General features: G+C 43.1%; 1 protein-coding gene across 3 annotated transcripts in view; it reads right to left on the reverse strand.

The window, feature by feature from the left end:
- Positions 1 to 1,770: 1,770 nt before the first annotated feature.
- LOC132207929 (utrophin-like) overlaps positions 1,771 to 25,666 on the reverse strand; it is a 195,639-nt gene continuing 171,743 nt past the window's right edge. For 2 of the 3 annotated variants that reach the window (XR_009444017.1, XR_009444018.1), the window contains exons 3-6: positions 15,782 to 15,983; positions 6,600 to 6,685; positions 2,202 to 2,359; positions 1,771 to 1,924 (exon numbers count right to left, since the gene is read on the reverse strand). Coding sequence is in view for 1 of the 3 variants with exons in the window: in XM_059643742.1 (XP_059499725.1) it covers positions 10,446 to 10,455; positions 15,782 to 15,983 (212 nt within the window). In the remaining 2 variants the exon portion in view is untranslated. Of the gene's footprint in view, positions 1,925 to 2,201; positions 2,360 to 6,599; positions 6,686 to 10,430; positions 10,456 to 15,781; positions 15,984 to 25,666 lie in introns of those variants that run through there. The other variant, XM_059643742.1, reaches the window with a different exon arrangement.

Here is a 25,666-nt window from a genome sequence, read left to right on the forward strand (position 1 = left end):
CCGATCAACCTGGGTGGCAAATTTAAGGTTGAGGCTAATTCTTCAGTATACTTCTGCAAAGGCCTTAAGGGAGATTTGAAGACTTCTGAGAGCGGAAATGACATTGTGAACCACATACTGAAGTTCCATATGCGAGGTCAGTGTCATTTTCTTCTTCGATTTCAACTGGTTGAGGTTAAAAGGTTTTCCATCAATCCTGTCCAGGCCACTGGGAAGCTTGTTCTTCACGAGATTAAGAATGGCGGTGACAAAGCTGGAGAAAAGGGTGGGCGTGATGACACATTCTTCCTTGAGCCTCAACTTGACCTCAAAGAGCTTCTGCACAATATTGCATTTCTGGTATTGAAGCCTGATTTAAGCTGTTGGCCTTTTATCATTTTAGCAAACTACTTCAACTTTGAGGGAAGATTGTATTTAAATGGTTAAATCCCTAAGTTTCCACTGATTGGAACAATTCTATCAAGTGGAATAATATATTACTCACCGGAGTGCAGTACTCCACCATGGGGCAATGTAACTTGTGGCCCTTTGATGTGCGCCCCGAAAAGAAACAGCTTTGGCAGATGTCAGAATTGAAGTGCTTGAGACTGCGGTACCTATAAAGAAAGAACAAGTAGTAAGAGAAATGTTCATTTTTGTTTAGATATTTTCAACCTTTGAAGGAATGCAAGCTAAGTAGTTAAATTACATATTTCTTTTTATTTTGAAGAAACGGTAAATTGTTTGGGGAGAAACAAATGCTAGGAAAGTCGGGGAAAACTGTCCCAACTCCCCCAGTCAATTTTCATAATGAAATATCTCATCCCTGGAATCATTCCTGTAATTTGGTCCTGCTCTGTCTCCAACATTTTCACAAAGTTCCCTTCACATGGAAGGTTTTCATCTGCCATGGTGGCATAAACCTATTCAGAAGTAACCTTGCCAGAATCTTCCCAGCAATGGAAAGGCTGGTGATCCCATGGTTCTTTGAGCAATCTGACATTTCTCCTTCAGTTTTGTACAAGATATGGCATCTTAAAGATTCTGTGAAATCCTGCCCTGTTCCTCATAGTCCATGAAAAGCTAACAGATCTTGGCCTTCAGAGTTAGGCCACCATTCCTCAAGCTTCAGATGGAATTCAATTGACTCCGGGTCGCTGTTGCTCTTTACTTAGTTATGGCAGTCATAGTTTCATCCACAGTTGGGGTCTCACTTCTTAGACAGGGAGTTGTTTGGTCAGATCAATGGCAGTAACATGCACCTTTTCCAAGATGGTCAATCGTAGAAATGTAGGAGAATAGTTAACCAAAAAGGTTCAATTACCCCTTAGAAATCCTGTCCAAATATGCATTTTAATTTACTAATTATGGACAAGAAGTTTTATCGATCATTTAGCAACACCACAGCAATCACTTTCATAGGATGCACACACACTGATTACAGGACTAATAAAAAGGCCTTTCTGTAAATTCCCAATAATTGCAAATTACAGAAGCAACCGCAAGTCGAGTTACAATCCATTCTGAGCCACAGTGTCTGTGATCAATGCAACTGTGAACAAAATACCATAAACATGCAGCATTCACCTCTCACAAAAATTAAGGTAAAGAAGTTGATACTTAATTTATCCTAATTACTTCTCTGGTCCATAAATTTGTTGGGATTTTTGACGATTTCAGTTATCATTTACTGACAGAGTTTCCAATAGAACATCTAAAGTTAAAGCTTTCTTTAAAAACTAATTCCCACTAACTTTCTGCTGGTTTGCACATCTCACCTGAAACCTACGATTGGGTACTCTTTGCAGATGTTACACTTAGCCTGATGTTTTGCAGTTTCAGCAGCTGCCACACGGTGTCGAACAGGCAGCCACACCATGGACTGAGGCTCCAATCTCATCCACTCGACAAAGCGTTCAACATCAATCTCTGGTTTGTTCTGGCCCTGGAGGGAAATAAAAGATCAGCTGCATGATTAATTATGTCAAGCTTACGTCCGCTATCCTCAGTGATATGGTATCTCATACACTATCACTGGGGTTTCTGACATTGTTTTTTGTCATTAATCTAATAAAAACATTGACTACTTATCAACATGATAGCCTTGGATTAGTGGTGGTACATGTTGGCCTCTGGAACCAATTCAAACCAAAAATGAGCACAAAAATCATACTGGCAAGTGGACCCGCTTGACCTTATGAATTGGTGCAGAGCACACTTACATGTTGGAAGCAACTGCGGATACTTGGTTCAATGTTGCAGCCTCCAAATGAAGCTACCTCACCCAGCTGCCAAGGGATCTGGACTGCATCGTAAAGCAAAAGACTCAGGCTTCGTTGGTCACATAAATCTGTGGGTTCAGCGACTTGTTTGAAGAGATCTGCCAAAGTTATCCAGAAGAAAAATATTGATATTCCTCAACTTAAGGGAGGTAGTTGAGAGTTCAATACATCCAATACATCTTCCTCAATTGCCTTGTTTTGTAAATTATGTTAAAAGATTATTTTATGATCTTGATTGGCTATTTGCAAACAACTGTGGAAACAAAAACTTCTGTTTGTTTACAACAATGGACAATGTATGTTGTATGATTCTCCAAGGAAGTCATTTTGTCAATTTCTTTCTTGATTGTAAATCTCAAAACTCTCTGATATCTCCTCATTCATTTCACAGAGGTAATCTTTGTGTGGACCTGGAAAACATGGGCACTGTCCTCAATGAATATTTTGCGTCAATCTTTACAACGGAGAAGGACACTGCAAGTATAGATATCAGGGCAGAGGACCTCGGAACATCAGAGGTTAAGACATAGGGAGATGCAGCTGGTTTAGCAACTTTAAAAGTGGATACATCTGCAGGCCGAACTGAAACATATACCAGTTAGCGAGGGAAGTGAGGGACGAGATATCTGGGCCCCTGGCAGCAATTTTCAAACCCTTGTCAATCACACGTGAAGTCATGAAGGACTATTAACATTGTCCCACTATTATCAAACGGACAAAGAAACAGACCAGGAAATTAAAGACCAGTCAGAATAATCTCAGCACTGGAGAAGCTACAAAGAGGCATTCTTAGGGGTAGAATGTACTTGCATGAATTAATCAGGGATAGTCAGTATGGATTTGTTAAGATGAGGTCACATTTCAGAAATTTGATCCAAATTTGAGGAGATGTTGGAAGATTGATGAACTTCTGCATTTGATGTTGACTTAGTAAAGACCCCCTTGGCAGACTGATCAAGAAAGCAACAGTCAACGGGATCAAAGGCAAAGAGGCACACTGGAGCCAAAACTGGCTGAGGCAGAGAGCACAGGGTGATTGATGGTAGAGGGATGTCTATTTGACAGGATGTTTGCTTTCAGTGGGGTTGTGCAGGGCTTGCCACAAGGACCCTTGAAGTTTGTCATGTATATTCTTCATTTGGGCTTAAACACAATTTGTATGACCGTGTCACTAGCAAATCACTAATTCAGTGAGGAGGATATCGGTGGAATGGTCATATAAATAACAGCCATGGGATCAAAGGCAAATTGGCAAATTGGTTGACAGACAGGAAGAATAAACTTCAGGAGGAGATCAACAGACTGGTCAGCGGGACACAGCAATTGGAACTCAACCAGGAAAAGTGTGAGCTAACGAACTCGGGAGGGCTAACAAGGCAAGGGATCACACTATGAAGGGTGTGATCCTGGAGATTACTGAAAAAACCAAGATGCTGCCTGGGCTGGGGGTTCTCATGGAATCATAGAGTACAGAAGAGGTCCTACAGCCCACTAAGGCTGTACCTCTAAAAATACACTGCGACATATACTAGTCCCATTTTTACACACTAGACCATTCTCAAAAATATTATGACATTACAAGTGCTCATCCAAGTACTTTTCAAAGGTTGTACGGTTTCCTGTTTCAACTTCCCTCCCAGGCAATGCATTCCAGACCTTTACCACACTCTGGATGAAAATGATTTTCCGCAAAGCTCCTCTAAATTTCCCGTCTTTCTCTTTAAAATTGTGCCCTGTTGTTATTGATGCTTTAACTAAGGGGAACAATGCTTTCTACGCAACCTATCTATACCTCTCATAATCTTCTATGCCTCTATCAGGACCTCCACTCACCCCGCCAAACGTTCTCTGCTTCACAGAAAATAATCTGAATTTTTCCAGCCTTTCTTCACAGCTAAAATGCTCCAACACATGCAACATCCTTTTCATTCCCTCCAGTACAATCACATCCTTCCTAATGGGTGGTGACCAAAACTCCACACGTGACTCCAGCTGTGGCCTAACCAAACTTTTAAACAGCTCCAAAGTGACCTCCCCACTCTTACAATCTATGCCACGACTGATAAAGGGAGATGTCCTATATGTCTTTGTAACAACCCTTACTAGCCTGACCTGACCCCTTCAGGAATTTATGAACAAGTACCCCAGGATCCCTTTTCTCCTCTAAGCTTCCCAGTGTCCTGCTATGCATTAGATTTAGATTTAGGTTTTATTATCACATGTATTCAATACAGGGTACAAGAGTACAATGTCACCTCAGACGGTGCCATCTCAGGTACAAAGTACCTCGGTACGAAATTTTAGATGCAGATGTAGAAAATTTATCCATCCTTCTTTACTCAGAGTCGTAGGGGAGTGGAATGCAATGTTGGAGAGGGTAGTGGAGTCAGCCTCATTAGGGGCATTTAATCGGCTATTAGTCAAGCACATGAATGACAGTATAAGGTAGGAGTGGAGGTTAGATAGACCTTAGGATGACGGTAAAAGTTTGGTACAACATCGTGGGCCGAAGGGCCTGTACTGTGCTGTACCGTTCCATGTTCTATGTTAGAAAAATAAATGAATAAGTTAACAAGTTCAGCACGACAGTCTTCTTAATATAACAGTAGAAAAATAAAAACAAAAGTTTAAAAAGTCAAACATTACAGTCCTTTCTGAAGCCACGAGTTTGCAGACACACTGAACGAGGGCTCCACAGTGACGGCTCGTATTCCCCTGTGCTGGGCTCAGGCCCGCCCATCCTTGCCAGTGGACTTCACTGCTGACGGCCGTTGCTGTCCTCCATCGGGCATGACAGGCTTTGCCACATGAAGTACTCTCTTATCTTATTCCTTCTTCAGGCTATATCAATTTGCCACTGACCTGCCCAACTGACCGATGCCAAGAGTGGAGCAGACAAGGGGACCTGGTAAAGGTGTTTAAGATTTTGAAGGGCATAGAAAGGATAACTGGAAGTTGCTTTTTCCATTCGTAGACAGGGGAGGGGAGTTGAGGAGAACCTATTTACCCCAGTGTGGTGGGAGTCCTGAGCTCACTGACTGAAAGTGTGACTGATTCAGAAAGTGTCTGAATATTTAAGCAGTATTTAGATGTTCACTTGTGTTGCCGTAGGCTCCAAGGCTATGGGCCAAACAGTCAAAAAGGAAATCAATGCCATGTGAGTTCAATGTAGACAGATCTTTGTTGAGTAGTGCAGGAACTACAGACCACACGGCCTCCTCCTGTGCAACAAACATCCATGAGTCTATAATTACACAGCTTTTCTTGGAGGCATTTCTCCACTTGACTGATTCTTTGTAAAAGCAAGGCTAACAAAATAAATCCTTTTTATTAAAAGCTTCCATCTCACTGAGAAAGCTTCAGGCCAATTTGATAATCTGCTCTCAAAGATCTGCTCATATTTTGATAGTTGGGACAAATTCTACTGTCAGGGCTGACACAATCCACAACATTCTAAATCAATCAACAATATTCCAGAAAGATGATCATTTGCCTATCCGACCGATTTTAACTGATGCTTTAAAAAAATAGAGAAATAAATCTGGATCTGTCAAAAACTAATCAGTTCTTCCTTTGACCATACCCATACGTACCAGCTTTCAATGAAATATGCCCATTAGTTTGTGAGATACATTGTTGACAAACAGCACAACAAATGGGCAAAAACATAACCTCACACTAAGTGTTACCACTGCTGCAACTGAGCACTTGCGTCATACCACACTTCTGAATATTTTTCCCAGTATTCTAATGATGAAAACATGATTGGGAACAAAAACAGCTGCTAAGGTTAGTGTCTTTGAGAAACAATAGCATCATACATATGTAGCGCATCATTTATCTTGCAGGAATGCACTGTGCAGATTCTGCACAGACCAAGTTATGACTTAACATTCATAGTGGTAATGACTAATTACAGAAATATACTAATACAGCAAACCTTTTGTTAAACAGCACCCGTGGTACCAGGAATGTGCTGAGTAATCAAAAATTCCAGTTGATCAATAGGTGCACACGCACAAAAAAACACACACTCAATAATCGGAACATAATGCACAGGATATATGCATCACTGTTCTCCTTCATTTACAGTATAACTTCAGTATAACTTACAAATAACTTCAGTAATGAAGCAACTTTGCCTTAACTAAAACTTACTGGCAGGGAGCCTTCTCACTTGCACCCTCACCAGACATCACAGAGATTATGAGAATACAGTAAACATCTGGTGTATAATTTTTGTCAGTTTATTGAGTGTGCTAGTTTGTTAAACAAAGTTTACATACAGTTAAATCTACAGTTTACATGTGTATCAGCAATGATAGATTTAGTACTGACACTTGTATTTTTCCTCTAGATGATCCTTGAAGAGTCACGTCAAGCCAATTTTCAAAGAAAGCACTCTGATTCTTCCACTCATACCCCTGGAAAAGGAAGTTGCAGAATGTCATGACTGACTTTACTTATTTGAATACAGCATAACATACATAGAACATCGAACAGTACAGGCCCTTCAGCCCACAATGTTCGGCCGAACTTTTACCCTAAACCTCAGGTCTATCTAACCTCCACCCCTATCTTAAACTACCATCCATATGCCTGTCTAATAGTCACTTAAATGCCCCTAATGAGGACGACTCCGCGACCCACTCGAGCTGAAACAAAGATCTCTTTGAATTGTCATTTGTCAGACATGTATTGAATCAAAAAACAAATTTCTCACTTCCATAGATTTCTATAGCACCTTAATATGATTTGTGAAGATTATACTCCACCCTTTCATTTAATAAATACAACTTTAAACAAAATGCCACTATATAGAACTTGTATGTTGGTATTTGTGCATATGCCATTTCAGTTTGTGTGATCTGTTTCGATGCAACGAGTGATAAACACTTTGATTAAAATGGTTGAGAGCAGTATATGTGAGATTTAATACCATGTTTAATCTACAGATAGTCCATCTGCAGGTAGTTATTCATGAGACTCAACTGACATCATGTCTCAGGGGAGCTTGTGATCTCTGGGTTATGCACTGTTTGACCATTGCCGACTGGTCACTAGTTGAGTGGAAAGAGAACTACTAGCTGCTATCCATTTTCAACAAGTGATCACGATAATCTACCTGTGTTTCAACGTCCCATCAACATTCAAGAATTATTGCTCGAAGAGGCTTCTGTGTAACAAATAGGAGCGGAATCAAGATCAGCCATGTTGTTTTCCCTATCTGAACAAGCTGCCAACACCATACATAAAGGGACCGTCTTAATCATTCTTATACAATTAACTTTTACAATAGACAACAGGGGCAGGATAAGGCCATTCGGCCCTTCGAGCCAGCACCACCATTCATTATAATCATGGCTGATCATCCACAATCAGTATCCTGACCCTGCCTTATCTCCATAATACTTGATTCCACTATCTTTAAAAGCTGTATCTATCTCTTCTTGAAAGTGTCCAGAGACTTGCCCTCCACTGCCTTCTGGGCAGAGCATTCCATATATCCACCACTCTCTGGGTGAAGAAGTTTTTCCTCAACTCTGTTCTAAATGCCCTATCCCTTATTTTTATACTGTGTCCTCTGGTTCTGGACTCAATCATCAGCAGAAACATGGTTCCTGCCTCCAGAGTGTCTAATCCTTTCATAATCTTATACGTCTCAATCAGACCCCTTCTCATCCTTCTAAGCCATGTCCCGGTACAGCTGCAGATGGACCTCTTTGCTCCGATACTCAATTCCTCTTGAAGGCCAGCATGCCATTGGCTTTCTTCACTGCCTGCTGTACCTGCATGCTTGCGTTCATTGACTGATGTACAAGAACACCTGCATCTCGTTGTACTTCCCCTTGACCTAACTTGACTCCATTTCGATAGTAATCTGCCTTCTTGTTCTTGTCACCAAAGTGGATAACCACACATTTATCCACATTAAACAGCATCTGTCATGCATCCGTCCACTCACCTAGCCTGTCGAAGTCACCCTGTATTCTCATAACATCCTCCTCATATTTCACACTGCCACCCAGCTATGTGTCATTGGCAAATTTGCTAACATTACTTTTCATGCCTTCATCTATATCATTAATGTATATTGTAAACAGCTGCTGTCCCAGCACCGAACATTGTGGTACCCCACTGGTCACCACCTGCCATTCTGAAAGGGACCCGTTTATCACTAGTCTTTGCTTCCTGTCAGACAGCCAGTTTACAACCAAAGTCAGTATTTTGCCCACAATACCATGTGCCCGAATTTTGCTCACTAATCTCCTAAGTGGGACTTTATCAAAGGCTTTCTGAAAGTCCAGGTAGACTACATCCACGAGTTTTCCCTCGTCCATTTTCATAGTTACGTTCCCAAAAAATTCCAGAAGATAAGTCAAGCACAATTTCCCCTTCGTAAATCCATGCTGACTCTGACCTATCCTGTTGCTGCTGTCCAAATGAATCGCAATTTAATTTTATAATTCTTTCCCACCACTGACGTCTGGCTAACCGGTCGATAATTTCCATTTTCTCTCTCCCCCCTTTCTTGAAAAGTGGGACAACATCAGCCACCCTCCAATCCGCAGGAACTGATCCTGAATCTAGAGAACATTGGAAAATGATTACCAATGTGTTCACAATTTCTAGAGCCACCTCCTTAAGTACCCTGGGATGCAGACCATCAGGACGTATCAGCCTTCAGACCCAACAGTCTATCCAACACCATTTCTTGCCTAATATAAATATCCTTCAGTTCATCCATTACCCTAGGTCCTTCAGCCATGATTACATCTGGGAGATTGCTTGTGTCTTGCCTAGTGAAGACAGATCCAAAGTACCTATTCAACTCTTCTGCCATTTCCTTGTTCCCATTAAATAAATTCACTCGTTTCTGTCTTCAAGGGCTCAATTTTAGTCTTAACCATTTTTTTTCCACACACCTAAAAAAAACTTTGACTATCCTCCTTTATATTTTTCGCCAGTTTTCCTTCGTACCTCATTTTATTCTCTGCGTATTGCCTTTTTAGTTATCTTCTGTTGCTCTTGAAAAGCTTCCCAGTCCTCCGGCTTCCCGCTAATCTTTGCTCGGTTATACTACTTCTCTTTTATCTTTATAGAGTCCTTAACTTCTCTCGTCAGCCACGGCCATCCCTGCCTCCCCTTAGGATCTTTTTTCCTCCTTGGAATGAACTGATCCTGCATCTTTTGCATTATATCCAGAAATACCTGCCATTGTTGTTTCACTGCCATCCCGGCGAGGGTATTGAACCATTGAACTTTGGCCAGCTCCTCCCTCATTGCTCCATAGTTCCTACAATACTGACACTTCCAATTCTCCCTTCTCCCTCTCAAATTGCAGATCAAAAATTATTGTATTATGGTCACTACCTCCTCATGGCTCCTTTACTTCGAGGTCCCTGATCAAATCCGGTTGGTTACACAACACCAGATCCAGAATGGCCTCCTCCCTGGTACGCTCCACACTGACTCTACATCTCCTGATTCTATGTCTCCACTCGCAAGGGACTGGAGATTTTATATTTCTTCACATTCATAATTTCATATTTTTTCACTATTTTTATTATTACTTCATTTCATATTTCTTTACTTCTGACTATTTTAAATACAACAGGTTTTCTTATGCTACATCAGTGACGACATTTCAAAGGTAGTTTAGCTGCCTATAAAGTACTTTTTATGCCTGAGACCATAAAATGTGCTACATAAATGCAGTTCTTTCTTTTATTAACTGCTGTAGTTGTGTGTTTCTTTGCCAATGGAGGATTGGCTACAATTACGCAGAGTAACATAAGTGAAATACATTTCCATGACAAAATTCCAAACCATGGTTACTCAATTAGAATAATAAAATATTGGCTGTTTGCAACCGAACACTGTAGATGAGCGAGCGTCACTTAGTCAGTAAAGTACCAAATAAATATGTTCCCGACATGGAGAATACAAATGAAAACTACGGTAATGCTCACAGGAAATTGGACAATGTTCTATTTTATGATCACAGCAATGCCATATCATCAACACATGCTTTAATAGATAATAAGTCACTCTGCGATATTTATTCATTTGTTTTTCATTCTCAAGATCATCTTGGCAAATCCTGTGAACCGGGACCACTTAGTTAGGACTTAATTCGCATTTTTTTCCACCTATAATATCCATGGTTTATCCATCTCCACTCTATGTTTGTCTGCAGGAAGATGAGTTGACAGGGGGTTTACAGTTTTAATTCATACAGATATATGTCCAATGTTTGTAAACATCTGTCTGTAGCTAGAATCTATGCTGTTGTAATAAATAGGTATTCTTGTTAAGAACAGAAAAGTGAAAACTTCCGGGTTAGAAAGTTCCAGCTACGCGCTTACCTGATGGAAATGCATTGACTGTGATATTAATATATATAATTGTTAAATGAGAATACTGACGAATTTTGCTTATTGTTTCTGTGATGATCTAAACAATCCATTTGTCAACACTATAAAGTAGATATTGTTATTGTAAACACCCCTGAAAATGCAAAGAAAATTTCAAGAGGGGCCAAATAAGTAGTGTTGGGGAACAAAGAAATGGCAGAGGAACTGAACAAGTATTTTGCATCAGTCTTCAGGTTGGAAGGCACCAGTAGTAGAGCTTTAAGGGAGTCTGAAGCAGAAGTGAGTGCAGTGGCCATCACTAAGGAGAAGGTACAGGGGAAGCTGAAGGGTCTGTGTGGAATTTGTACATTCTCTCCATGTCTGCATGTGTCTCCGCCAGGTGCTCTGATTTCCATCCACAGTCCAAAGATGTGCAGGCAAGGTGGATCAGCCGTGGCAAATGTGAGCTTGCCGGGAAACAGTACAGGGCTGGGTCTTGGTGGGATGTTCTTTGCGGAGGTGGTGCAGACCCAATGGCCTCTTTCCGCTCTGTAGGAATTCTATAATTCAGAGAAGATGGTAAATTACATGGACCAGATGGACTGTCCCCCAGAGTTCTGAAGGAGATAAGTGAGAAGACCATTGGTGATCTTTCAGGAATTACTGGAGTCAGGGTGGGTCCCAAAGGAGTGCAAAATGGCAAATATAACACCCCTGTTTAAAATGGAGGGAGGCAAAAGATGAGAAATTACAGACCTGTTAGCCTGGCGCTGGTCATTGGGTCAGATTTCAGAGTCTATTATTAAGGATGAGACCGGACAATGCTTGGAAGTACATGGCAATACTTGGAAATACATGGTAAATTGGGCTGAGAAAACACAACTTTGTCAAGGGAAGGTCTCTGTTAGATTCTTTGGGAATGTAACCAGTGAGTCAAAACCAAAGAGAGCCATTGAACTTTATCTATTTGGAATTCCAGAAAGCCTTTGACAAGGTGACACACAGGAGTCTTCAAAATAAAAAATGAGCTTATGGTGTTCGGGAGTAGGTACTGGCATGGACAGAGGATCGGCTAACTGGCAGAATGCAGAGAGTGGCAATAAAAGGGTCTTTTTCAGGATGGCAGCCAGCAACTACAGGAGTTCCGCACTCATCAGAGATCAGACTACAGCCATTCACGTTATACATTAGCAATCTCGACAAAGGAACTGATGGTATTGTTGTCCACAGGGCGTTGTTGCTAAGTCTGCAGATGACATTTCGATAGGTGGAGAGGCAAGTAGTGTTGAGGAAGTGGGGAGGTCACAGAGAGTCTGTAGAGATGGGCAAGTACAGGCATAGACTATTTTCTAAATGGGGAAAGGCTTCAGAAATCTGAACCACAAAGATGCCCCAGTTCAGGATTCTTTTAACATGCAGGTTCAGTTGGCAGTTGGGAAGGCAAATGCAATATCAGCATTCATTTCAAGACGGCAAAAATATAAGAGCAGAGATGTATTGCTGAGGCTGTGTAAGGCTCTGGTTATCTTGCATTTGGAATATTAAGAGCAGTTTTTGGCCATCTATCTAAAGATGGATGTGCTGGCCTTTGTCAGGGTCTAGAGGAGGTTCTCAAACATAATCCTGGGGATGAAGGCACTGTCACGTGAGGAGTGGCTGAGAACTCTGGGTCTGTACTCGATGGAGTTTAGAAGGACGAAGGGGGTCACACTGAAGATCAGTCAGGCCTGGATAGAGTGGACATGGAGATGATGTTTCCACGAGTAGGAGAGACCAGGACCTGAGGGCACAGCCTCAGAGTCAAAGGGACCACCTTTCAGGATGGAGGTGAGGAGGAATTTCTTCAGTCAGAAAGTTGTGAATCTGTGGAACTCATTGATGCAGAAAGCTGTGGAGGCCAAGTCAGAGTTGATTTCAGGCATAGATAGATATGTTCTTGCTTAGTGAGGACACAGGAGGTTGAGAATGACAGATCCCACTCAATGGGCTGAATGGTCTAAATCTGTTCTGAAATCTGAAGGTCGAAAACACTGGAATGTTAGTTCAGTGTTATTTTTATTGCACTGCAAGGACAGTATCTCTCCAAAAGACCTAACAAATTTTCCCACTCTGTTGTTGCAAACATATTCAATAACTAGCAACAATGCTCCTATAGTGCCTCCCTCAGCCGACGCTAGTTCGTTCTACACTCATCGTAACTGCACGTGTTTGCCACCACTGAAACATCCCGGTATTACTGGCACTAGTGCCATGTTTAAAGGCTATTGTGAACCAGTAAAATACCCAGAATCCAGAACTGCCTTGTACAGTTCATAGCAATTGTCCCAGACAGGGCAGGAAAGGGGAAATTAGCACCTTATTTACAGTTAGGGACCTGGAGGTCCTGGTGGATGGATTGGTGCAGTGGAGGACTGTCCTCTTTCCCAAGCACAAGCACAGGAGGCCACAACACAATATTCAGCCAGACTCATCTGAGGCTGTCCAGTGTCAATGCAGTCTCAACCACCAAAAGAACCATACAGCAGTGCTGCAGGATCAGTGACCTCTGCTCCAATGGAAGAGGATCCTCATTGGTCTGTGCTACCTCACATTCACACTCTCTCTAATTCTGCACCACCCTTCAGCACAGCTCATGTAATACCATTCTCACCAAAGCATTCAATGTCTGTCTTCGCTTGCTCTCGTCTACTTGAGGCCCCAAGGCTATTATTCCTCTATGTTCTCTGTGCCTCTTGCTCTCACCCAGGAGACCTCACCTCCCTTCCCAAACATACATGAGCACTAACAAATGCACCAGCTCATTTCATATCACTCAATTCCTCCCTTTGTTTCATTCCAGGAAAAACAGCCCACAGTAGGGCAGAAAGAGCTAACACAGGTAGTGAGGTGTCTAATGTTTGACTTCTCACAACCTATGACAACAGTGTCCTGACCATGGTCATTCTGAGCAGCCAACTGATTGCATCCAAGCCCCTCGAGTGATATCAGACAATGCCCTGGAGTTACCTAGATCTGCTGCCTGAAAGTGCCTCGCTTGACTGGAGACCATTCCCCTCGGAACCTGAAGCATGACCATGTGGTTGGAGACAATGCAATGCCTTCTGTGCTTCTGCAGCTGGCACAGACTGCAGGTGTGAGATCAACATATCACGGTGCTGAACGGCAACACATCCACTCCTTTGATTGATGACTGCTGACAAGCATGACAAGCTGTCTGGCTTGGTCTCGATGCGAAAAAGTTAATCAACATAGTAGCGTTATGAGTCTGTTAGATGTGGCGGAGGGGCAAACCTTAAGAAGACAAGGCAAATGAAGACAAGGCAGAGGAGCTGTTAGCATTCATGCAGGGACACAATGAGAGTTGAGAGCTCAAGCAAGGTGTCCTGATGTGTAACGTGGCCCAATACACGAATGGGTGCCTGTCCCTGCATCCAAAAGTGCCCTGGCAGTAGCACTGCAATGAGGGGGGCTGCTGCAATCCAGAATGCAGCAATGAAGTACAGAAGAGTACTGAAAGCAGATCTGTGATGTGCCATGATGTGCTGAGGCTGGAACATGTCACATGTCAAAACTGTGGACATGGGGTGATCCTGATGGGTGTGGCTGCAGATGCTGCGGACTAGTGCCCAAGTTGGAGGTGCAGAGGAGCATTGAGCAATGTGGAAGCACCACACACCCACTCAGAATTTCATGTCGTTAATTCGGAGCATCCAGTTTCTGTCTGGCAGGTAGAAAAAGGGAATAAGTACTAATGAGGGTGGTACTGGGAAATAGTGCATGTCGTTCAGTGCTCCCTAGCGAGAATTTCAGCTCAATATCTACAATTTCCCTGGAAAAGGCAACATTTTGGTTTTGACATCCTGAAGCAGCTTAAGCTGCTATCAATATGAAGGGTACGCACCTAATGAAGAATGTCAAAATTGACAGTCGCAATAACAATTTAATATTGGAACACATCTCATGCAGACAAAGCTCAATTTTATATTAATGGTAAATTCAAGGTGATTGGGGTGGATAGGAGGACACCGAAAGTTTAACCCTGGACGTCCATTGCCAAGTCCTAGAATTGTATCCAGCCTGGACTGAAAGAAAATAAAATTCTCTCCGCTTGCAAGGATTCCCCAATATACTGTCACAGTCCTAATACATTTCCAAGTGAAGTGCATAACATTATTCCCAAATGGAGTTTACTAAACAATCTGACTGAGATAAGCTGAACGACAATTAGTCTGGAAAATACCACAATGGCACAGTTAATGCTCTTCAAGATACTGGCGAGGTTAAAAAGTCTCAGTTATGAGATAGACTGGTATGCTGGGTTTGTTTTCCTTGGAGCAGAGGAGGCTGAGGTTGGGGTTGGGATCTGATTGAGGCAAAGAAAATTATGACAGGCACGGGCAGAATACATTGTGAGAATCCTTTCTCCATGGCACATGTGTCTAAGACCAGATGGCACAAGTTTACGGTGAGGATTAAATGCTTTGGAGGAAGTCTGAGGAAAAGCTTTTTCATCTAAAAAGTGGTAGACGTATGGAGCACGCTGCCTGAGAGGGTAGTTGAGGCAGGTATTCTCAACATTTAAAAAGCATCTGGGATGAGCATTTAAAATGCTAGGTCAAAGTAGGCTGTGGAACAAGTGCAGATAAATGAGATTAGTGCAGCTTGGTGTATGTTGGGAGGCATAGACACGGTGTTTCTATGCTGTATGACTCTACGAGATTGAGGGTCACATAAAAATTTATTCTACATCTGGCCGTTTATTCCTTGACATTAACTGGATGATGTTCATATTGTGCACTTTATACACGTCTTTCTCCAGCACTAACATTTGTCACCGTGAAGAGCATTACAATCAGAGTGTCGAGATGTCTACATGATCCTGTACAGATCTGACCAAATGGATTCCAAAGTATATCAGTTTCAATTTTACGATTTAAAACAAAAATCGCTAAAACTTTCAACTACTTTATCTGTTTAAGTGAAATGAAATTAGAACATACTGAAACCTTATGTCAACAATACCAGGATTGATTTTAATCAGTCAACAATCTTCATATTCACTGAACGGATCATATACATATCAAAATCCAATCCGTCGGATGCAGTTTAAATGCACCTTAGGAGAATCTAAACATACTACATTAAAGTGTAAATCATACATACGTATCAAATACGTTCAGCAGCCAGTTCAGACACATGTCGACACAGAGTGGCACATTGACCAAGTCCTTGTGGTTTTGTTCCAAAACATCATAAATGGACGTTAAACAGTTGATTACTTCAGTCACATTCAGAAGTTGCTCGGTTTGTGTCAATTTGTGTTGATCAAAGACGCGTTGCGCTGTGTGCAACTCCAACAGATCCACTACAAAGGAGGAAGAAAACTAACTTTGATTACAGTTTTAACTTATTGAGCTATCAAATAAAATTAATTCCTGTATTTGGCCAAGAAATAAATACAATGATTCACAAAAGTACTCTGGAATGAAGGAAACAGGCCATTTCCTTCTCAAATGCACGATGTCAAATCTAACTAGGGAACCGTCAGTGATAATGTATGGTTTAGAAGGGGTGGACACTAGGAAGTTGTTTCCGTTAGGCGGGGAGACTAGGACCCGTGGGCACAGCCTTAAAATTAGAGAGGGTAAATTTAAAACTGAAATGAGACGACACGTCTTCAGCCAGAGTGGTGGGCTTGTGAATTCATTGCCGCAGATTGCAGTGGAGGCCAGGACGTTGGATGCCTTCCAGGCAGAGATCGACAAATTCTTGATCCCAAAAGGAATCAAGGGCGAGGGGGAGAGTGCAGGGAAGTGGTGTTGAAATGCCCATCAGCCATGATTTAAATGGCAGAGTGGACTTGATGGGCCGAATGGCCTCACTTCCACTCCTATGTCTTATGGTCTTATGATGCTGGTCATATTCTGTCGTTTGGTTCAGTAATTTCTGCAGAACAATGGTGGAGGAACAGTAGCTTTGTATGTTATGAAGCCCTCCTTTATATTTATGAAGCAGGACTCAGTACAATTTAAACTAAAACATCCATCTCTTTCAACCGACGTGCATTCTCACTACATCCAAATCCAAAGTACAAACTAATTGGCTCTTTACTCGTTTCAAATAGTGGATCTTACAACCCCTATTTCACTGCTGGTAATCAGCATTCATTTAAATCACACTAGGTTGCAGCTATGAAGTGTGTTAATCACACATTCTTGTTCATTTTAAAAAGGCGCTCTGTTACCTCGGTTTTGAACTAGATTTCTCTTATAATTTTGCTCTTTTGTCATACACATGGTATGTTCTACAGCGTCTACCAAAAACAATTAGTAGTTAAACAAGTATCAATTCAATTTTAGTTCACATGATGCCAACAAAATCTGGCAAACATGGTCAAAACATGGAATGCCAATCGAACCACTCCAAATACAACAGAACCTCCATAAATAAAATCTAATGGCAATATGAGGAATGAAGCTCCCAGAGATATGCATTCATCTGAGTGAAATCGTTGATTTTCTCGGCTTCTAACCCTTTCACAGGCAGAGAGATCCTGGCCCATGAACCTTCACTGCTTGAAAAAAATTCCCCTCGACATTGCCCTACATCTTTTCCCCAAAACATGAATGCATTCCCTTCTCCTTGTAACATCATCCACCAGCCATGGGAACACAGCCTCTCCACGTTTATCTTATCCCAACCAATCATAATCCTTTATGTCTCCATTAACTACTTATTAATCCCCTGTACTCCAATGAAAATAGCGTTAGCTAAATTTGTTGATAAAATGTCACAATCCTAAAACAGGTTGGGTAAATTTCATCATTATTACTCAATATTACCAAAATTATTACTCTTGAAGTTTAGTCCCAGATTTGGGTGTATCATTCCAGTCCTATTTCAAGGTTCAGGATAACTTCTTTGTTTTAGCACTGCATGAGCTACATTATAAAGCCCCATCCCACAGATACGAAGGTGGGAAGAAACACATAAAATCTGGAGGGCACTGTGTGTACATGTGTGGAAGTTCTGGGGAACTGTCAAGCAGCCTGCCTATCCTTTGACCTCCTGAGACTAATCGATGGCAATTTAAGGGATCCCCTCTATTGCGTAAGGAGATAGATGTCAATCAGGAAGGCAGTCAGCTTTACATGCACAATCCAGCCTCGAAAAACTGAGTTGGTCGGGGATCCTCATCCACAGGCCCCTTGGCCTGATCCAAGGCACTTCACGCCCTTAAACTCTCATCCAACGTTTCAACAACCCCGAACAACCCTCGACCACTCCGCACCTCTAGTCCGGGACCTGCCATCCAGCCATCAGCAACTTCAGACTCTTCTGGGCTCTAAGTGGCCAGGAGTTCTACAAGGTAGAACTTCCATCCAAGAGGGCGCCCCATGTCCTGCCTCCAGCCATTTAATGCTGCAGGGCAGCTGTGAAGAGCATGGGCAGGGTCCCATTTGGCATTTCAACTGGGAGACACCTGAGCAGGAGTGGGGGCAACAGCACCATGTCGAGTACTATTCACCAGACCAAAACTTCCATATCCTCAGCATTCTCTCCAATGTTCTGCCAATTCAACAGTCAGTGCCCAAGGTTAGTGGGAAACCAGAAATAAGGAAAGATTTCAAAGCCGAGAAATAGAAAAGAAACCGACAATAAGAGCTTATTTAAACAAATGAAAAGGAAGGAAGAGGTCAAAGTGAACGCAGATCCTTTAAAGAATGGAGGCTGCAAAAATAATAATGGGGAATCAGGAAATGGCAAATGAGACAAATAAATACTTTATGTCAGTCTTCACAGCAAAAGGCACAAATACCATCTCAAAAATATTTAGTGAACAAAGAGCAAAAAGCAGACAAGAAATATCACCAGAGAAAAGGTGCTCGGGAAACTAATGGGGTTAAAGGTCGATAGGTATCTGGGACCTGATGTACTCTGTGCTAGTATATTAAAAGATGTAGCTAGTGCGGCCTTACTTGAAATACTGCGTGCAGTTCAGGTCGCCCCATTACAGGAAGGATGTGGAAGCATTGGAAAAGGTTCAGAGGAGATTTACCAGGATGTTGCCTGGTCTGGAGTGAAGGTCTTATGAAGAAAGGCTGAGGGACTTGGGTCTGTTCTCATTGGAGAGAAGAAGGTTAAGAGGGGATTTAATAGAGACATACAAGATGATCAGTGGATTAGATCGGGTGGGCAGTGGGAGTCTTTTTCCGAGGATGATGACTTCAGCTTGTACAAAGGGGCACAGCTTCACATTCAGGGATAATAGATTTGAGACAGATGTCAGAGGCAGGTTCTTTACTCAGAGAGTGGTAAGGGTGTGGATCGCCCTGCCGGCCAATGTGGTTCACTCAGCCACATTCGGGGCATTTAAACAGTCCTTGGGTAAGCAGATGAGTGCTGATGGGCTGGTGTAGCGGGGTGGGCTTATATTAGTTCACTGGTCTGTGCAACAACAAAGCCCGAAGGGCCTGTTCTGCGCTGTATCGTTCTATGTTCTAACCCCCCACCAGCACTCATCTTCACTGGTTTCATCCTCGCCGCTTCGAACTGTCTGTCTCCTCTCGAACTATCTTCTCAGCTATCCATCTTCAATCCGCCTCCCCCTCTCTCCATATTTATTTCAGAATCCCTTCCCCTGCCCCATTTCTGAAGAAGGGTCCAGACTCCAAACATCAGCCGTCCTGTTCCTCTCATGCTGCTTGGCCTGCTGCACTCATCCAGCTCTACACCTTGTTTCTTCAGATTATCCAGCATCTGGAGTTCCTACTATCTCTGAAGAGATTTTCTTTCTCTTCTCCCACAGCAGTCTTGGAAACAACTCATATGGGCGTGGGGATTTGTTCACTTTTAAACCAGCCAATAATTTCAATTTCACACTGCATCTTCCTGCTTTATAGACATCAATGCTCCTCCTTGAAGGGAGGACAGATGGGAGGTGCTTGTCGACTGTATCGATGCTCTTCAGTTCTGAACACAGATTGCCCCATCACCCTTCGTACACCCCGGTTTCTAATTGGCCCTACTCTTTCCCTGGTTATTCTCCTGCTTGATATGCCTGCAGAATATCTTGATATTCTTTCCAATCTTGGCCACCACCGTTTCTTCACACTTCATTTTTATACGTCACTAGTCATCCATTCATTTGCTCCCTTTGCACTTGTCATAAACATGTCCTGAACATTCCTCAAGATCCAGGGTTCTCCAGGCTTGTTGATCATAAATTTCACCCAAAACGGAACATAGCTGGCCTTTACTCTCCCAGTTCCTTTTCTGCTGTAGATTCGCCCTCAACTAACTTCCCAAAATATTACACCCAGATCCTGCCTTGTTTCAGTCAAATATGCCTTACCCCAAACCAAAAACATTTTTTTTTAAACAGATCTCCTCTCCCACGTTGAAAAGTCTGTTGTCATGGTCACTATCACTAAAGCACTTAGCCACTGTCACCTTGAACACTGCCTTTGTGTCCCAGAAGTAGGTCCAGCATTGCACCGTCCCTTACAAGCTCGTCTACATGGTGATGTTAAATAATCTCTCAAATGTATTTAAAGAATTATTTCCCAAGTAAAACTTTTATGTTATCTCAATTAATGTTGTGCAGTTGAAATCCCCTAATATAATCTTTATATTATTATTTTCTCACCCCTCAGTGAATTACCTGCTCTTCAATTGCCCACTGCTTGGAGGCCGACAGCTTAAATTCCTCACCACATTAGCAAACCCTTGTGCAAGGATTTTGGTTCCTTTCTGCTTCAGCTGCAGACCAGCCAACTTGCAGAGGATATACCATCCCCACAAATTGTCCTTCAGATCCATGTGTCTAAATCCCTCCCCAAACACAAACACTTGAGCCAAGCATTCATCTGTTTTCTTCCCCTTTTTCTTGCCTTCTCAGCATGTGGCACCAGGAATAATCCAGAGATTGCAACTTTAGAGGTTCTGCTATTTAATCCACTGCCTAGCTCTCGGAACACTTGATGCAAGACCTAATCACTCATCTTACCAAAGTGTACATCGAGCTGCGTCTTACAGTCCTCCTCCTTCAGGATATTTTTAATGACATTGTTGATCTGGTTAACACGCCATAATGGAGTCACATCAATGACTGTGAAAAATCTGGTCTACCCAGATCGTCGCAATGGGCAAAAAAGCACACCAATGTCTCTACTTCCCAGGAGGCTAAGGCAATTCAAATATAAAGGGCAACTTTCATTGATGTACCAGAGAAAGCATCCTATCTGGACGCATATCATAGCATGGTTTGGCAACTGTTCTTCCTAAGAAAACAACAGACTCCAGAGTCATGAACACAGCACAGTGCATCATGCAAATCAGCCTTCCACTCATTCATTCCACCTATACTTCCTGCTGCCTCGGGAAAGCAACTGAAATAATCAAAGGTCTTTCTCACCCGCCAATTACACTCTCTTCTACCCTTTTCTGAAGGGAAGGTGTCAAAAACTTTGTATTCATGTGTGAACAGATCCCAGAAAAGCTTCTTCACCACTGTTATTGGACATCTGAATAGAACACTTAAAATTTTAAATCTAATTTTGATCTTGCTCTCTGTGCATCTTCTCTGTTGCTGTCATTATGTTCCATTTCACTAATGCACCTTGTATGGTATGATCTGTCTATACTGCATGCATCACAGAACTTTTCACTGTACCTAGGCATATGTAACAATGAATACTCTAATCAAATTGACTGTGTGCAAGAGAGAGGTGAACATATGATTGTGTTCAAGAGTGCAAAGACAGTGCACGAAAGTGTGAGTGTGCGCAGGACAGAATGTGTGCGCCAGTGACTGTGCTCAAGAGCGTGTAAACGAGAGTCAGCACAAAAGCGAGTGTAACAGCATGCATGAGGCAGTGAGAGTGTCTGTGAGAGCGAGTGAGCTTGAGAGCAAGTGAATTTGTAACCCCAAGTGTGTGAGGGAGAGTTTTGTGTGTGTGTGTCTGTGTGTAGTTGAGTGTATGAACATTGGCAAAAGATCCTGCGAACAGGGCATGCAAGTGTGCCACGGAATGTGTGCAAGACCATGCATGATTGTATGACAGTATGGAGTATGAATGAGTGAGAACGTGACTCTGTGTGTGTGTGTCTGTCCGTGTGTGTCTGCCCGCGTGTGTCTGTCCGTGGTCAGTGTGTGTGGATAGTATGTTTGTGCATGAGGGATAGGATATGCATGTGCAACATAGTGTGACTGTGAACTTCTGTTTGTGCCTGAGTGAAGTGTTGGGGGAGAATAGGGAGAGGAGAGATCGAGAGAGCGTATGTGAGAGAGATGAGATGAGGAGAGGAATAAGAAATGATGAGTGGTCAATACCTGGAGGTAAAAAAGAACAGTGTGAGAGTGTTAATAGAAGCCGCTGGATAGAATATGGAGGCTAAAATAGTATCAGAGATAATGGGAACTGCAGATGCTGGAGAATTCCAAGATAATAAAATGTGAGGCTGGATGAACACAGCAGGCCAAGCAGCATCTCAGGAGCACAAAAGCTGACGTTTCGGGCCTAGACCCTTCATGAAGGGTCTAGGCCCGAAACGTCAGCTTTTGTGCTCCTGAGATGCTGCTTGGCCTGCTGTGTTCATCCAGCCTCACATTTTATTATCTTATAATATGGAGGCTATTGTTTTACTGATGGTACTGAATGAAAAGCAAGTGACACCTCTACTTGTTAGGGGACAGGAGATGTGCATTCGAGAAGGAGATACAGTCAAGCCTTGTTAGAGACAGCAGACACATTGAAAATGCACAGAAACTGAAATTAAAGCTTTCTTGTCAATGTGTCAAGAGGTGAGACAAATATGACGGGCTAATATTGTACCTTTGTGCTCAGTAAAATCATAGAATCATGAATCAGAGAATCCTTACAGTGTGGAAACAGGTCCGTCAGTCCAACACAACCACACTGCCCCTCAAAGCATCCCACCGAGACCCATCCACCCATAACTCACCTAACCTACACATCACTGAACACCTTGGGAAATTTAGCATGGCCAATCCACCGACCTTGCACGTCTTTTGACTGTGGGAGGAAACTGGAGCACCCAGAGAAAACCCATGCGGACACATGAAGAATGTGCAAACTCCACACAGATAGTCAAAGGGTGGAAATGAACCCAAGTTGCTGGTGCCGTGAGGCGGCAGCGTCAAACAGAGCCCCTGTGCTCTTTATTATGCCAATTAAGCTGCAAGCATTATTTTTAAAGGAAGGAAACGTACCATCGTCACAGGATGCCAGTGCTTTCAATTTTCTATCAGCTTTGAGAACTTTATCCATGTCTGTCTTGACAAGGGCAAGGTGATGGCAATGGTGTGAACAGCAATTTGATTCACTCTAAATGAACTATAACACTAATTTCCAAAACTTTGAAAACTCAATGTCCTGTTTTTCGAAGATGTCTGCATGTTCCATGGAAAATCATGTATTTTCCACTGCCTACCAGGCTAATCATTTCTTCACTATGATCTCCGTCTCTCTCTCTCTCTCTCTCTCTCTCTCTCTCTGTGTCTTGCCCTCTTTGATTTCTGGAATTCCCGCCCTCCCTACCCTCAGCTACCTGTGCTCATATGCTCGAGGCTTCTCCAATTTTCTGATGTTCATGCTAAAGCTTTAAGATCCCCGCACTGAACGTCAGCAAATTTTTCCAGAAGCCTCAAATGACTGCTGCCCAGTGGCTCTTACAACCATTTTCATCACTATGAAGTGCTTTGAGAGGTTGGTCATGGGTCACATCAACTCCACCCTCCCACATTACCTTGATCCACTGCAATTCACCTACTGATGCAGCAGATCCATCGTCGATGTCCTCTCTTTGGCTTTACACACATCTCTGGAACGTCCAGATGACAAGGGCATCTACATCAAGCTCCTACTTATTGACCACATCTCCACCTTCAATACCCTAATGCCAAACAAACACATCTCCAAGATTTTGAGTAGGATTAATTTCTTATATTTTTATGCCAATTATATGACTGAATTAATTAAGTCGATTTAATTTTCAAACAAGTCTAGGTTTCTTTGTATTTCACCAGAGTCCAAATGTAAATTTATTCACATGCAAATTACATGAATGGCTTCAACATACAAATAAGTTCAGAGCTGATACACATTGTCATATAGGTTATGACACTCAGAAAACTTGATGTAGCAAAGACACCTAACATGTGCTGTCTCTATGATAACAAGGTGTCGAGCTGAATGAGCACAGCAGGCTGAGCAGCATCAGAGGAGTAGGAAAGCTGACGTTTTTGGTCCAGATCTTTTGTCAGGAATTGGACACAAAAGAATCTGAGATAACAGGTGTAGAGCTGGATGATGAGAGATAATGGGAACTGCAGATGCTGGAGAATTCCAAGATAATAAAATGAGAGGCTGGATGAACACAGCAGGCCAAGCAGCATCTCAGGAGCCTGAGATGCTGCTTGGCCTGCTGTGTTAATCCAGCCTCACATTTTATTATCTTAGAGCTGGATGATGCTGCTTGGCTTGTTGTGTTCATAAGACCATAAGACAGAGGAGTGGAAGTAAGGCTATTTGGCCCATCAAGTCCACTCTGGCATCTGAATCATGGCTGATGGGCATTTCAACTCCACTTCCCTGTACTCTCCCCATAGCCCTTGATTCATCCAGCTCTACACTTTGTTATCTCAGACTCCCCAGCATCGGCAGTTCCCACTACCTGTGTGGTCCTCCTCTACGTCAGGGAAACCAAGCGGAGGCTTGGTTCACACTAAACAACTGCACGTCCCAGTCGCCAACCATTTTAACTACCCCTCCCAATCCTCAGATGGACTGTCCATCCTGGGCCTCCTGCAGTGCCACAACGATGGCACCCAAAGGTTGCAGGAACAGTACCACTTATTTTGCTTGGGAACCCTGCAGCCTAATGGTATCAGTGTGGATTTCACAAGCTTCAAAATTTCCCCTCCCCACCTACATCCCAAAACCAGCCCAGCTCATCCTCACCTCCCTAACCTGTACTTCCTCCCACCTATCCACTCTCCCACCTCAAGCCCTACCCCCATCTCCTACCTACCAGCCTCATCCCACCCCCTTAGCCTGTTTGTCCTCCCTGGACTGACCGATCCCCTCCCTAACTCCCCACGTACACTCATCTTGACTGGCTCCATCCACCGCCTCTTTAACCTGTCTGTCTCCTCTCCACCTATCTTCTCCTTAATCCAGAGATAATGGGAACTGCAGATGCTGGAGAATCCAAGATAACAAAGTGTGAAGCTGGATGAACACAGCAAGCCAAGCAGCATCTCAGGAGCACAAAAGCTGACGTTTCGGGCCTAGACCGTTCATCAGAGAGGGTGTTGGGGAGAGGGCTCCGAAATAAATAGGGAGAGAGACGGGGAAGCGGACCGAAGATGGAGACAAAAGAAGATAGGTGGAGAGGAGAGTATCGGTGGGAAGGTCGGGAGAGGATAGGTCAGTCCAGGGAGGACGGACAGGTCAAGCAAACGGGATGAGGTTAGTCAGGAGGAAATGGAAGTGCGGCTTGAGGTGGGAGGAGGAGATAGGTGAGAGGAAGAACAGGTTGGGGAGGCGGGACAAGCTGGGCTGGTTTTGGGATGCAGTGGGGGGAGGGGATGAGTTGGGCTCGTTTTGGGATGCAGTCGGGGAGGGGAGATTTTGAAGCTTGGGAACTTCACATCGATACGATTGGGCTGCAGGGTTCCCAAGCGGAATATGAGTTGCTGTTCCTGCACTCTTTGGGTGGCACCATTGTGGCACTGCAGGAGGCCCACGATGGACAGGTCGTCTGAGGAATGGGAGGGGGAGTTAAAATGGTTCGCGACTGGGAGGTGCTGTTCTTTATTGCAAACCGAGCGGAGGTGTTCTGCAACGCAAACATGAGATTTTTTCCTTCCAGCTTGCACTCACTGGAGCACTGCAGCAAGCCTGAGACAGAGATTTTGGTCAGGGATCATGATGGAGTGCTCAAGTGACAGGCAATTGGAAACCTGGGGCCATTTTTATGGACAGAATATAGGTGTTCTGCCAAGTGGTTGGTCAGTCTGTG

Source organism: Stegostoma tigrinum, unplaced genomic scaffold (genome assembly GCF_030684315.1).
Source record: "Stegostoma tigrinum isolate sSteTig4 unplaced genomic scaffold, sSteTig4.hap1 scaffold_212, whole genome shotgun sequence".
Lineage (NCBI taxonomy): Eukaryota > Metazoa > Chordata > Chondrichthyes > Orectolobiformes > Stegostomatidae > Stegostoma > Stegostoma tigrinum.